The sequence below is a fragment of the Panicum virgatum genome, chromosome 5N (assembly GCF_016808335.1).
Source record: "Panicum virgatum strain AP13 chromosome 5N, P.virgatum_v5, whole genome shotgun sequence".
Classification (NCBI taxonomy): domain Eukaryota; kingdom Viridiplantae; phylum Streptophyta; class Magnoliopsida; order Poales; family Poaceae; genus Panicum; species Panicum virgatum.
The window spans coordinates 58,176,727-58,188,542 of NC_053149.1; the positions used below are offsets into that span (position 1 = coordinate 58,176,727).

At 43.3% G+C, this 11,816-nt stretch overlaps 3 protein-coding genes across 5 annotated transcripts; 2 read left to right on the forward strand and 1 right to left on the reverse strand.

The window, feature by feature from the left end:
- Positions 1 to 995: 995 nt before the first annotated feature.
- On the forward strand, positions 996 to 4,261 carry LOC120675910 (protein RETARDED ROOT GROWTH, mitochondrial-like). 3 transcript variants are annotated; one of them, XM_039957120.1, is made up of 8 exons: positions 996 to 1,414; positions 1,581 to 1,692; positions 1,853 to 2,012; positions 2,494 to 2,642; positions 2,738 to 2,889; positions 3,299 to 3,413; positions 3,509 to 3,673; positions 3,745 to 4,261. In XM_039957120.1, exons 1-7 carry the CDS (start codon positions 1,095 to 1,097, stop codon positions 3,644 to 3,646), a joined length of 1,146 nt encoding a protein of 381 aa, XP_039813054.1. In that variant the 5' UTR covers positions 996 to 1,094; the 3' UTR covers positions 3,647 to 3,673; positions 3,745 to 4,261. The 3 variants fall into 3 exon arrangements, 2 of the variants coding, with proteins under 2 accessions (XP_039813054.1, XP_039813053.1); XR_005675535.1 differs by having other exon boundaries at positions 997 to 1,414; positions 3,509 to 3,833; positions 3,931 to 4,261; XM_039957119.1 differs by having other exon boundaries at positions 997 to 1,414; positions 3,509 to 4,261.
- A 498-nt stretch (positions 4,262 to 4,759) lies between these two features.
- On the reverse strand, positions 4,760 to 7,562 carry LOC120674984 (lamin-like protein). Its single transcript, XM_039956074.1, has 4 exons — positions 7,524 to 7,562; positions 6,924 to 6,993; positions 5,008 to 5,225; positions 4,760 to 4,795 (listed from the first exon to the last, which is right to left on the reverse strand). Exons 1-4 carry the CDS (start codon positions 7,560 to 7,562, stop codon positions 4,760 to 4,762), a joined length of 363 nt encoding a protein of 120 aa, XP_039812008.1.
- Positions 7,563 to 7,739: 177 nt separating this feature from the next.
- LOC120674985 lies at positions 7,740 to 11,498 on the forward strand (the record flags this gene model as incomplete). Its single annotated transcript, XM_039956075.1, has 8 exons — positions 7,740 to 8,141; positions 8,301 to 8,509; positions 9,595 to 9,652; positions 10,115 to 10,186; positions 10,264 to 10,359; positions 10,562 to 10,654; positions 10,785 to 10,894; positions 11,053 to 11,498. Coding segments are annotated over 7 exons (987 nt in total), but the record flags the coding sequence as incomplete, so codon positions are not given.
- Between the last annotated feature and the right edge of the window lie 318 nt (positions 11,499 to 11,816).

The following is an 11,816-nucleotide window of genomic DNA, read 5'->3' on the forward strand; positions in this document are numbered from 1 at the left end:
TTCAAATGGCGCAGTTCAATCGGTTCGTACCGGTATACCGGTCGATTTGACCGGTTTATCGGTCGGTTTGACTGGTAAGCGGTCAAATTCAAATTTTTTTTCTTTTTTTGTTTAAATTCAAATGCCCGCAAAGTATACTAAATAAATGTTTGTATAACATATTTTAGTCTAAATAAACCCTCCAACCCTCTTTTGTACTATTTTTATATTGTATTTGTATATTTTTGTATACATGTTTTTTTTGTTTAACTTCAAATCCCCGCAAACTATACTAAATGAACGAATTTTTAAGAAAATTTGACACCATTAGATTCGTCGCACCTTGAAGTATTTTTAGGAATTTTTCATTTTTTTGAATTTAAATTTAAATTTTGAATTTGGGCCGGTTTGGTACCGGTCCAAACCGGAACCGGACCGATTCCCACCGGTTAGGTGAACCCTGGTGTCGACACGGTGTGTGATGTGCGCGTGGGCTGCTGTGCGTGTGAGCGTACTGGGGCTGCCTGACTGCCGTTGCCGAGAAATTTTAGAATTTAGATCTCAATTTGCCTGTCTTTTAGAATTTGACATCCCGACCCACATGTCAATGACTCAGCATGACCCCCACATATCATTGTGATAAAAATGTCAAATCCTGAAAGGTTTGCGAATTGAGTCCCAAATAATACATCACCAACTAGGGTTGGCCATCAGATCAGATAGTTTTGGGACTCGTTGCCTCAATTAGGAGAACAGACTGGGCCTTATACGGCCGGGATATACACCACTAATTGAACGATGAAGAAGGCCCTCGACTAACCTAAAATTTGGCCCAAACAAACTTTAGTACTTCGAATTGGAAGCCCAAAACGAAGAAGTGGCCCAACAAGCGAATCCTAAGCCCAGCTGACCTCCCAGTCCGGCCCGCGGTCGCGCCTGGCACCTGGTTCGTACAATCGTGTTGCTGCGGTTCTTGCGGAACGGGGATACGGGCCTTCCCCCTGCGCGCTGGGTCCCGCTCCATTTGCTTTCTCTCCAGATTCCAGACAACAGAGCGAGCGCAGCCGGCGAGAAGTCGCGGAGCTTGGCGGCTGCAACTGCAACTCGCCTGCCTGATGGGGCGGCTGCGCGCGTGCTGCCGTCTTCGCCGCCTCCTCGCGCCGCCGCCGCCACAAGTACTACCACCACCGGGTCACCCTCTGGCACGCGGGCCCCACGCCACCGCCGCCCACGGCTTGCCCTTCTCGAGGCTTTTCTCGTCGGCCTCGGCCGTCGCGCCCCACGAGGCCCGCGACTCTGGCCTCGGCGGCTCGGCGTACTGGGCCTGGATTCGCGCGGCGACCGAGTCGGCCCCGGCGCCCACGCCGCCGCATGAGGAGGAGGACGACGGCCCGGCGCGCTACATCCCCGTCAAGGCTTACTTCCTCTCCACCAGGTAAGGACGCCGCACCGCGCCCACGCTTGCTCCTTAGGTGTTTGATGATTTATCTGCGAGGAAACTTTGTGTGCAACCGTGCTGTTCGGAAGATTTCACACGCCCAATTGGCGCAGTGAACTAAAATGATGGGTTTTCATTTGATTTTTCATCCTCTTTGTGGCAGCATTGATCTGAAGAGCATGCAAGCGGAACATGGTAGTGATATCGTACCTCCATCAACCCGTACGCTCAACTACATTGCACTTCGGTACTCTGAATTCCCACCTGAGATAATGGTTAGTGATTACAGCTTAGTATCACTTTGTTGGAGGGCCTGGTGAAATCTAGAATTAACTGATCTCAGGCACAATAGGATAACGGTTAGACATGCTGTTTTGACATTGGCCTATTCTGTAGAAATTGATTTCCTTGTGATTTTGGTTGATACTTATGCAGGAGATTGGAGTAAAGGACAACAGATTTTGCTATCGCTATGTGGTTGTTTTCCAATATGGTTCTGCTGTACTTTTCAACATTGCTGATCATGAAGCTGAATATTATCTTGATATAATTAGGAAACATGCTTCAGGATGGCTTCCAGAGATGAGAAAAGATGGTATATCTATGCAATTCATTTCCTGTTCATATCATCTGCTAAATCGAGTCCTGTTTATTGCTTTTTAGCTGTCTCCCTTTTCTCTCTCATGTGATGTTCAAAGATGATCCATACATGTCATAGAACTCAACTTAAGAGTCATTGCATGCATAGGCTGTTCTTTAGATGAAATAAGTTTCCACTGCTTCCCTTTTCTGAGACTGCAATGTTGCTTTGTTGTACAGCCCCTAAAACTAGGGGTGGTAAAGGGCCCAACATTTTGAACTAGAAAATCTAAGGGCCGGGCCCTAAAAGGGCTGGGCTCTAATCTTATACAATTTTGAACTAAAAAATTTAAGGGCCTTGTTGGGCTGTGAAGAGGCCACTAGGGCCATGGCCCATTACCACCCCTACCTAAAACTGCCTGCATAATTATTTGCAAATTTATAGGTTTAGAGTAAAATATGTATTAGATTAATGACATCTATTTTGCAATTAACAGATTATGCTGTGGTCGAGAAACCATCGTTGACAACATGGATGAAAGGAGGTCTTGATTATATAGCTCTTAAAAGTTTAGACACAGATGGGATTCGCATAATTTCAAGTGTTCTTGGTCAAAGTATTGCCCTTGATCATTATATCCGGCAGGTATCGAAATTGAGCAGAGTTAATGATCTTTTGCATGGTGCCGGTGTCATTAAAAGCTGTCTAAAAGTTCTAAACTTAAACACCAATTTTGATAGGTTGATGATATGGTTGAAGAATTCACTGAAATTAATCGTGTTATGGAGAAGACTGGCAACTTCACCATGCAAAGAAAGAAGCTCTTTCAACTTGTGGGCAAGGCTAATTCCAATCTTGCGGATGTCATCATCAGACTTGGTCTTTTTGACAGGTCTGTCTTGAACCCTCAAGCACTATATTCGTTTGTAGGTTCGCTCTATCTCCTATAAGACATGTGTGAAGTTAAGTACTTTATGGACGAAAGAATATATCGATCCCATGTGAGGGAATTTGCTATTCACATGGTATTTATGCTATTAATTTGGAATTTGTTCCAGTGCTTTGAGTAAACATCGATAATTTTGATCTTCGTTCTTAGAAATTAGACATAGTATGTCACCATGCTAACTGTTTTTAAAAAGCATTGTGCTTTCCATCCCCAGATTATATCATATCTTTGTTGGCTCTGTTGCACTCACCCTGTGTTGTTTCTGCTTTGATATGCTGATTGCTTTTTCTAAATGCAATTTTGCTTCTGGGAACATGTACCTTCTGTCATTTAACAACATGATTTTCCTCAGGTCAGAAATTGCCTGGAAAAATGCAAATTATGCACAAATTCTGGAGTATCTTCGGGAAGAATATGAACTGAATCAGCGTTTTGGAAGCCTCGACTTCAAACTGAAATTTGTGGAGGTAAGTGCCTTGTGTACAAATTCTTATAGTACAAAAAACTGTTTCTTTTTTCTTTTTGAGTTTGCATTTGTGCTTATAATTTATTATTGTAACAGCACAACATCCATTTTCTTCAAGAAGTCCTCCAAAATAGACGATCAGATCTGCTGGAGTGGGGTGTCATAATACTACTGACTATTGAGATTGCCATCTCACTATATGAAATTATCAAGGACTCCAACATGATCTCTTGAGGGCTCTCTATCCAACAGATCTATGGCACACTTATCCACCCTCACCTAACAACCTGAACCCATCATCCTGTTATGCTAACTCCAGGTTCTCCTGTTCTAAAAGGACCGGAAAGAAAAGACTCCAGGCTCTCTTCTTTTCTGACACTCCACCCCTTTTGATCTCTAACCTTCGCTGAAAGCAAGTTGGGTATGCTCCCACTTCCTATGATAGGTTACCTTCCTTGGGTACTCTGACCTTGTGAGCATTGCATCTCTGAGTTTTTTTTTTTATCCTCTGATTCCAGATCATTGCTAACGAAAAGAAGTTCGCTCAATTTTCCCATGCCCAATGAATTTCAGGGCTGCCAGGGTTTTCAAATTTAGACAGAGTACTACCTTTCCTTTTAGAATTCATGTCAGGTGTTCATGGTACATGCTCTTGGCCACATGGGCCAGCTTTTAATATTTTCGTAGGACTGCCAAGTCCAATTTTTGGCAAGGCTGAGACCAGCAGGCAGCAGCTGGCAACTGGACCTGATGTAAAGAAAGCATACACCAAATAGCTTTATAATTTGTGCAAATATGTTCGCATGGGGGAGCCTCCCTTTGGTTTGTTCTTCAATATTTAACGTTCTATTTTGAATCTTATACTGGAGGGTGATGGTTCAGTCACCATAGAATTTTAAACTTGTGTTATCACGCATTAAACCACAGTTTTGTATGCAGTTCTTTATTTCACAGTTAAACGTAGTTGCATCACATTCCATTATTCCTGCTAGATGCCTAGATCGTTACTTGGCTTGATGCCCAAGCTTCAAAAGTCTAGTTTATGGTTGTTGTTTTTTTGTTTTTTTAGGGAGAACACCGGGGGGACTATCCCCACCTGAATATAACTTCCATAGATTCCGGGGGTTGGCCGGTGATGGAGGTTTGGCACGGGGCCATTACAGTTTATGGTTGGTTAGCAGGTGATGTGCTGCCTAGGCTGCCAAACCACAATAGCCATGAGGGTTCTGCAAATCTGCTGTGCTGTATGCGTGTTTCAGCGTGTGGCTACTGGCAGCGCAGGATCAGATCATGCAAAATTCGTCTAAAAACCGCATTGACAGTTCACCATGGCTCATTTTTTCTCGATTATTTGATATTTCCCTCGAACACGACTACGTAAGGCTGCAAAAAATGGGCAGCACGGTAGCAAACAGCTGTAGACCATGTCAGTCAGGAAGGCCCCGCTCCGAACACCCAGTGCTTGCGCCTTTCCGTTCACACCCGGAACGGCACAACGGCCCCAGCACGCCGCGCCCCCACCAAGGCAGTGAGAGCCGCCCACCGCCAGACCCCGGCCGCGCGCGCGATGCGTGGGACGTCGACGGCGCCGCGACCGGTGGCGGCGGCGCGGGCCGGACGAGCACGGACACCTTCATGCCGTTCCAGCAGTAGCCGCGGCTGCAGATGAAGTAGAGCCGGCCCGTCGTGTTGAGGCGGAAGATGAAGTTGCGGCCGCGGCTGTAGCTGAGGATCGGGCTGCTGCCGTCGCACTTCGCGTACGCCGTCTCGTTCACCTGCACCACGTCGTACCTGTTCTTCTCGTAGTCAAATTGTGCATGGACGTTCAGCCCACAGGCGTCCTTGGCATCAAGCGTTCTGAGGCTGTGCTAGGGAGAGACACTAGGAATCGGCTCTTCTGCCGTGTGCCACAAAATACTCATGGCAAATCCTTTGCCGGACACACGGCAAATATGTGTTGGCAAAGAGGCTTTTTGCCGTGTACCATTTATCGGACACACGGCAAAGAGTTTGCCGAGTACCAAAAAACTAATTTTAAAAATAGAAAACAAAAAAAAATTAATTTATGAAGGACCCCACCGGTCAGCCACCTGCCCATTCCACCAAAGTCGCGAATCACAATTGTTTTTGTGCACATTGCATGTGGTAGGTTTCGAACCCGCAACCTCACCCTCACATCTACCCTTCTCTACCACTACACCACACACTCAGTTTTGTTTATACTTTATTTTCTTTCCCATATACTATACTAAATCCAGTCTAAATTGCTTGTTTGATACCCTAAACGAATTCAAATTAAAAAGTTGTCAACTATAAAGTTTCATAACTTTTCGAGATCTACAACTTTCGTTTTGGACGTTTCTCCATTCGAGGTCGTTTACGAAATTTGAAGTTCATTTTGCCGTGTGCCTTGATCTAGCACACGGCAAAACTATTTTTTTATTTTTTGTTTCCTTCTTTTTTTGTTTTTTGTTTCCTTTTTTTAATTCTTCCAAATTGATTACCATGCACTTTGAATATATCTTATCAAATTCAGTCAACTATATGTACTTAATTTTTCTACTCATATTATTGCTTTATTTTATGGAGTTATAGATCAAAATTCAATTTATATAAATTCTATAATTGCACTTGATACATTAAAATTATCAAATGGTTCCAAAAAAATTACCAAAATTTTACACGAAACAATATTTATGTCTCTTGGCTATAGAAAAATTTTTGAAGTCAAACTCAAATTTGATCGTCACTTCCACTCCAAACCTAACCGCATCATTCTCAACTCTCTGATTCTTCTTCGCAGATGTTTTCATTTGTAAGCATCGTACGTGACAAAATTGCAAAACCCACTCAAATTTTGACCACAGCCTCCACATATGATATCATGAGATATTGACAAATCTCATAATTTTTAGACTTCAATTGATTTTTTTAGAATTTTAAAATCATTCGAACACACGTTTGTGGTCGTATTTCCTATACAAAATGTTTGCAATTTCTTTTCATTTGATAGGTAAGGCCTCAAACTATGTTAAATAACATGAATATCATTTTTTAATTAATTTATTCTATTATTTGAATCACTTGCGGTTTAATTTGACTTAATTTAAAAAATTGCTTGAAATAAAATTAATTAGTTAAATATAACAAATAAATACAAAAATATATCAAATTTTGACATGGAGTATCACATGTTGTATGTGAAGACTGAAGAGTAGAAAAAGTTTCGAGGTGAGAAAACAAAAAATTTTATTACTTTATCGTGTGCCAAAATAAAACACACAGCAAAATTTTGTTTTGTCGTGTGTCAAAAAACACACAGCAAAGTATTTATTTGCTGTATGCAAAAAAAAACACATGGCAAATGATGACTTTGCCGTGTGCTTTAGTTTTGCCGTGTGTTTTTTTGAGCACACTCAGACAAAATTTATGTTTGCCGTGTGCCCGTGAACTTGCACACGGCCTTTTTCCGGTAGTGAGAGTGGGAGAGGCGAGATGCCGAGAACGATACCGAGCAAGTCGCCGACGTGGAACTCGTGCCCATCCGCCCAGTCGGTGTAGTTGACGTTGGGTGACCAGCGCTTGCCGCCACAAATAATTTTTTATCTTTAATATTGTCACGGTTAAGTTCAGAAACTAATCTAGACATTAATCCCAGATCCAACTGCAAGCTAGGGGCAGGAGGGCCCTTTAATTCATGTTGGAGCCACCAACTAGTTGATAGCTCCAACCGGGACTAAAAAGGATTATCCATGTGTTAGTTCAAAAAATACTTATCCCAACTAAAGTCACATGCCCTGTATAGGTAGGGTGGTGAAGAAGTTACGCGCAAGGCAAGAAGTCACATGTTCAAATCCTAGGTCATCTTTAGTGTGGCGCGGACATGTGTAAAATAAGCCACTTGTTGATTTATAGTTCTGACATAACACATCAGCTCATTTTTGTCTCACCGTTCTTATGTGGTTCGAACAGTTATTCTGGCTCACCGTTTAGTATATGCTCATTATTTTACTTCTCAAGATGATATGATCTGCTTTTTTATAATTAAAGCTGATATGGTATGTTTGAACCAAGAATTAGCGACATTGAGAAGTATTGGAGATATTCTCACCACATAACCTAGGAGGTTGTCATCATAATATGTATACATGCGGTCAACCAAACAAACTCTCTAGCATCTGCTTTCTATACTTGGTGATTGATACGAGCAGCCAAACAATTTATCTACTTAACCAGGCTCGTGCACAGGTAACCAAACAACGTGACCTTGCATGCACCCACTGTAACGGGCCCAAAGGGTAGTCCAGTAGGTCCTCGACTAACATAAAATTTGGCCCAAACAAACTTTAGTACTTCGAATTGGAAGCCCAAAACGAAGAAGTGGCCCAACAAGCGAATCCTAAGCCCAGCTGACCTCCCAGTCCGGCCCGCGGTCGCGCCTGGCACATGCCCGCCTCTCCCCGACGGCCGCCGCACTGCTCGGCTTCTACCCTCCGCCCGTCGCTCGCCGCCCACCCTCCCCTACCCGGCTCCCCACCTGCCGGCCGCCGCCCTGCCGCCCCTTCGCGCAGAGCGCCTGCGCCTTGCGCGGCCGGCGGCTCCACCGGCCGCCCAACGCGCGGCGCGGCTGCGGGCGCGTCTGTTCGCTCGGTCCAGCCTGCGCTTTGCTGCGGCCGCCCGTCACCTTCCGCCGTCGTCGCCCACTGCAGCTCTCTGCCCATCGCCACTGGTTCGTACAATCGTACTGCTGCTCTTTCCCTTTGCTCCAATTGCAATCCGCAGTAATGATTAATTGGTGTGTTGTTGTGTGTTACCAGAAAGTTTAGCTATGAAGAACAGAAACATTGCTCTAATTTTTTTTGCTAGTACTTTGAAATTTTTTTGCTAGGCCTGCCCTAGTTTCAATTCCTGGGTCCGCCCATCGCCGGCCACGTTGAGGTATACAATAAGGCTGCTGCAAGCGGAAGAGCTATTCCGGAAAGTTCTGGAGGGTGGGTCGAAGACGAAGGCGTCTCGGCTGCTCGGGCTCGACGTTGGCAGCAAGTACGTCGGACTGGCCGTCTCCGATGAGAAGAACAGGATTGCTTTGCCTCTGAGGTAAGCGCCTCCAACAATTGCTGGCCGCCGCACAATACGTTCGATGCTGTTAGTGCTATGTCTCGAGGGTTTGCTTTTATTCCTATGTTAACTGGCCGCACAATGTGATTTCATTGTACTCTAGTTCTAGCATAGACTTATAGATGAAGTTTTCCATATGAATGTTTGTGCATGAATGGCTCCGCTTGTGAACTCTTTCGGTCGTCAAGTTTTGCTGTATGACACCAAAACCATTGATCCACTGGCATTGTATTCCAGTGTCAAACGGAAACTGACTTGCTCTATGCAAGACAGTAATGTTCTATGATTGAGCCAATGCCTATTTATTTGTGTTCTGCATTTTGAAGCAACACCAATTCTTTCTAATCCGCACCCGCCCCACCCAAAAAAGTTCTTTTAAGAACAGGCGGCATCAAATGCTGAGCGGTTATGTGGTTTTATCCTTACTAGATGGTAAAAAGAAAAATGGAAAAAAACTATGCATCTGCCCATCTCTGTATGCAGTCTAAAACAAGATGGACAGCTGCACAGAAAACTATACTGATTATTTGGAAAAATATAAATGTGTGCTAATATTTAGCAATAAAGAATGTGTGGTTATTAAACTGTCTGTGTACCAATTGGTAGATCTTCATGGTGGTAAACTTTGTGGGTCTGTTCTGCCCAGCCTTAGAGCAGTTTGTACTATGCTCCGTCAGTCTGAACCAAGCTGGTCAAACTAGAATTTGATGGGCCTAAACTGTTTTCCCCCCTTCCTGGCTGGGCCGGTGGTATCAAAATTGCTTCAGTGTATGCTGATCAAGGGTTTTTGCAATAATTGTCTATGTTGTTTTCATAAATTTATCTGTCAAGTCTGAGAAGATTCTCCTTGCAACTTGACAAGATAGCGTGTTATTTTCTTGGCTAGTGGGTACTGACAAATTGACTTGCTTCCATTATAGTCATTGATGTGTCTTGTGAAAAAGATAACAATGTCCATGTGGTAGATAATCTAAATCTATTTCCTTATTGACCAAAGATTTTTTTTGTTGTTTTCTATTCTCGAGTTAATCAGTTGTTTGTACTTTACTGAATGATTCTTGCAGTGTCTTGAGTCGGACAAAGACAAACATCAACTTGATGGCAGATGATTTCAAAACATTGGTATGTTTAATATCCTGTTAAGTTTGACATCATATCTATTGTGGATATATCAAAATTCAAAAGTTAGTCATCAGTGATACTCAGTCTGCTACACAGCATTATGGTAATAATGATGATGGCACATCGCACCATTCTTTTTAGGAAAATTCAAATTTACCTCTACCCTAGAGGAATGAAGGATCCCAGTGACTGTAAGATGTTGGGTACTCAGGCTTCTTTACCAATTTGGTTTTATTTTATCATGTATTTTCCCAAAATATTCAGGTTTGACACTGTCCACAAAAAATGTCAAAAGAGATTTAAAGCAGAATATTCTCAATCATTTTGCAGTATTTTTTAATTGACTAGGCTGTAAATTTTCAACTTCTCTTGTTGAACCTATTCGGTCTTCTGCAGTTTTGACCTTATACTAATAGACATGAAAGATGATATCTCTGATTTCAACTTTGTTTACTGGAATAGGCTTCGAAATATTCCCTAGCTGGGTTTGTTGTGGGCTATCCATTCAACCTTCATGGTCAACACTCTCCAAATGTAAAGTTTTCATTCTCTTGTACAGTTCACCCTGTTCCATTTTATGTTTTCTAATGTTCTCTTTTTTTGTAAATCAGGCAGTTCAAGTAAGGCTTCTTGCTGGAGAACTTTGTAAAACAGGGAAACTTGATGATCTGAGCTACACATATTGGGATGAAAATTTCACCTCAAAGGTGAATTACGTTTTCTTCTCTGAGCATTCTTGCTCAAACATATTGAGATGGTAAATTGAATTGTTGTAATACACTAGACTGATCATTGGATGCCTTAGGGTCGCTCCTTAATCTATGGCTCAACTACTCTCTTTTCATCTCCCTTTTGAAATTATCTGTTAGTGGAGTGATTTGATTGATCTTGTTGTTGTGTTCTCTACAGTGTGTTGAAGCCCTCTTACATCCTCTAAATCTAAAAAATCGAGATGAGGCCAAAACAATAACAGATAAATTTGCTGCAGTTTGCATACTCCAGGTACATAATCCAGATATCCGGGTGACTTTTCAAGTTTTTAGTTGATTCATTAAGGATGATATATAGATCATTCCGTTGAAGTTTTTTTAATCAGCTTTAGTGACATGGACAATGATCCTTTTGCGAGCAGGGTTATCTTGATAACATGAACAGAAAATTCAGACCTGCTGACGAATCTGAAGCATAAGGTGGCACCTAATCTCCACTGAACTAAACCAAAGAGCAGGGAGTCATCTTCTGGTAGGTCTGATTTGTTCAGAGTTTCAGAAGCTTGTCCTTGTCATTTTTGTTATTTACATGGTTTTGATGTGCTTTTGCGGCTCAAATATTCTGTATCCTTGCCCTCTTCCTTTCGGGTGCGGTCATGACAGCACTTTCATTTGTGAAAACTTATGCAGGTTTGCCCATACTTGGTTCATCAAGATGTGAATGGTGCTCCGAACCGGTGCTTCTGTTGGCATCTCATGAGTTTTATGGATCCGGAGCTGATCACGGAGAGATCAAACTTTTTTTTTTTTTTGAAAAGAAGAGATCAAACTACTGATTGATTTCCTGCCGCAAGCAGATCTTGTGCTTAGCCACTCAGGGCGAAATCGTCATAGATGATGCAAAAGTGCTGAGAACATCTCCTGACGCTGAAGCATTGGGAACCACTATTTTTAAACCCGTCATCCGTCCCCTGTCAGCCGACGGAATTCCCCGATGGGGACACCGGGATAATGCAGTTTGACTGTACGAGGGCCCATCGTTGCCACTGATACGCTTGTCCAGTCCCGTTCTTGTATACTATTAACTTCCATAAGACGACAAACACTACGCATGCTTGGGTGTTTTCGCCCCATTACTTAGCTCTCAATTTGATCAGCCAATCCGGAGGAATCGAACCGATTCGACCTCAGGCTAATGGTGCATTGATGCTGCACCCGGGGTCAATGGTTTTTCTCCACAAGACCACAAGGGCGAGCTCAGTTCTGTGCTCGCGTGATCACGTCATGATACGCTCTGACGCTCACCGAGTCACCGTGATGTTAACACTTGGGCATTGGCTGTACGCAGCGCTCACAGCCCATTTCCGGAACAGTTGCCCCGTGCAGGACTCGTGCACCGTAACGGATGAGCGAGCACTGCCGTTCCGGTGCCTGTCTCCACGCGGGGGTGGCGT

Coding starts and splice junctions, on each gene's coding strand:
- LOC120675910 (XM_039957120.1), top strand. CDS start 1,095: ATGGGGCGGCTGCGCGCGTGCTGCCGTCTTCGCCGCCTCCTCGCGCCG. Junction 1,693..1,852: donor AATTCCCACCTGAGATAATG/GTTAGTGATTAC, acceptor ATACTTATGCAG/GAGATTGGAGTAAAGGACAA. Junction 2,013..2,493: donor TCCAGAGATGAGAAAAGATG/GTATATCTATGC, acceptor TGCAATTAACAG/ATTATGCTGTGGTCGAGAAA.
- LOC120674984 (XM_039956074.1), bottom strand. CDS start 7,562: ATGTATACATATTATGATGACAACCTCCTAGGTTATGTG. Junction 6,994..7,523: donor ACAACCTCCTAGGTTATGTG/GTGAGAATATCT, acceptor TGTGGCGGCAAG/CGCTGGTCACCCAACGTCAA. Junction 5,226..6,923: donor CCACGTCGGCGACTTGCTCG/GTATCGTTCTCG, acceptor ACGTCCATGCAC/AATTTGACTACGAGAAGAAC.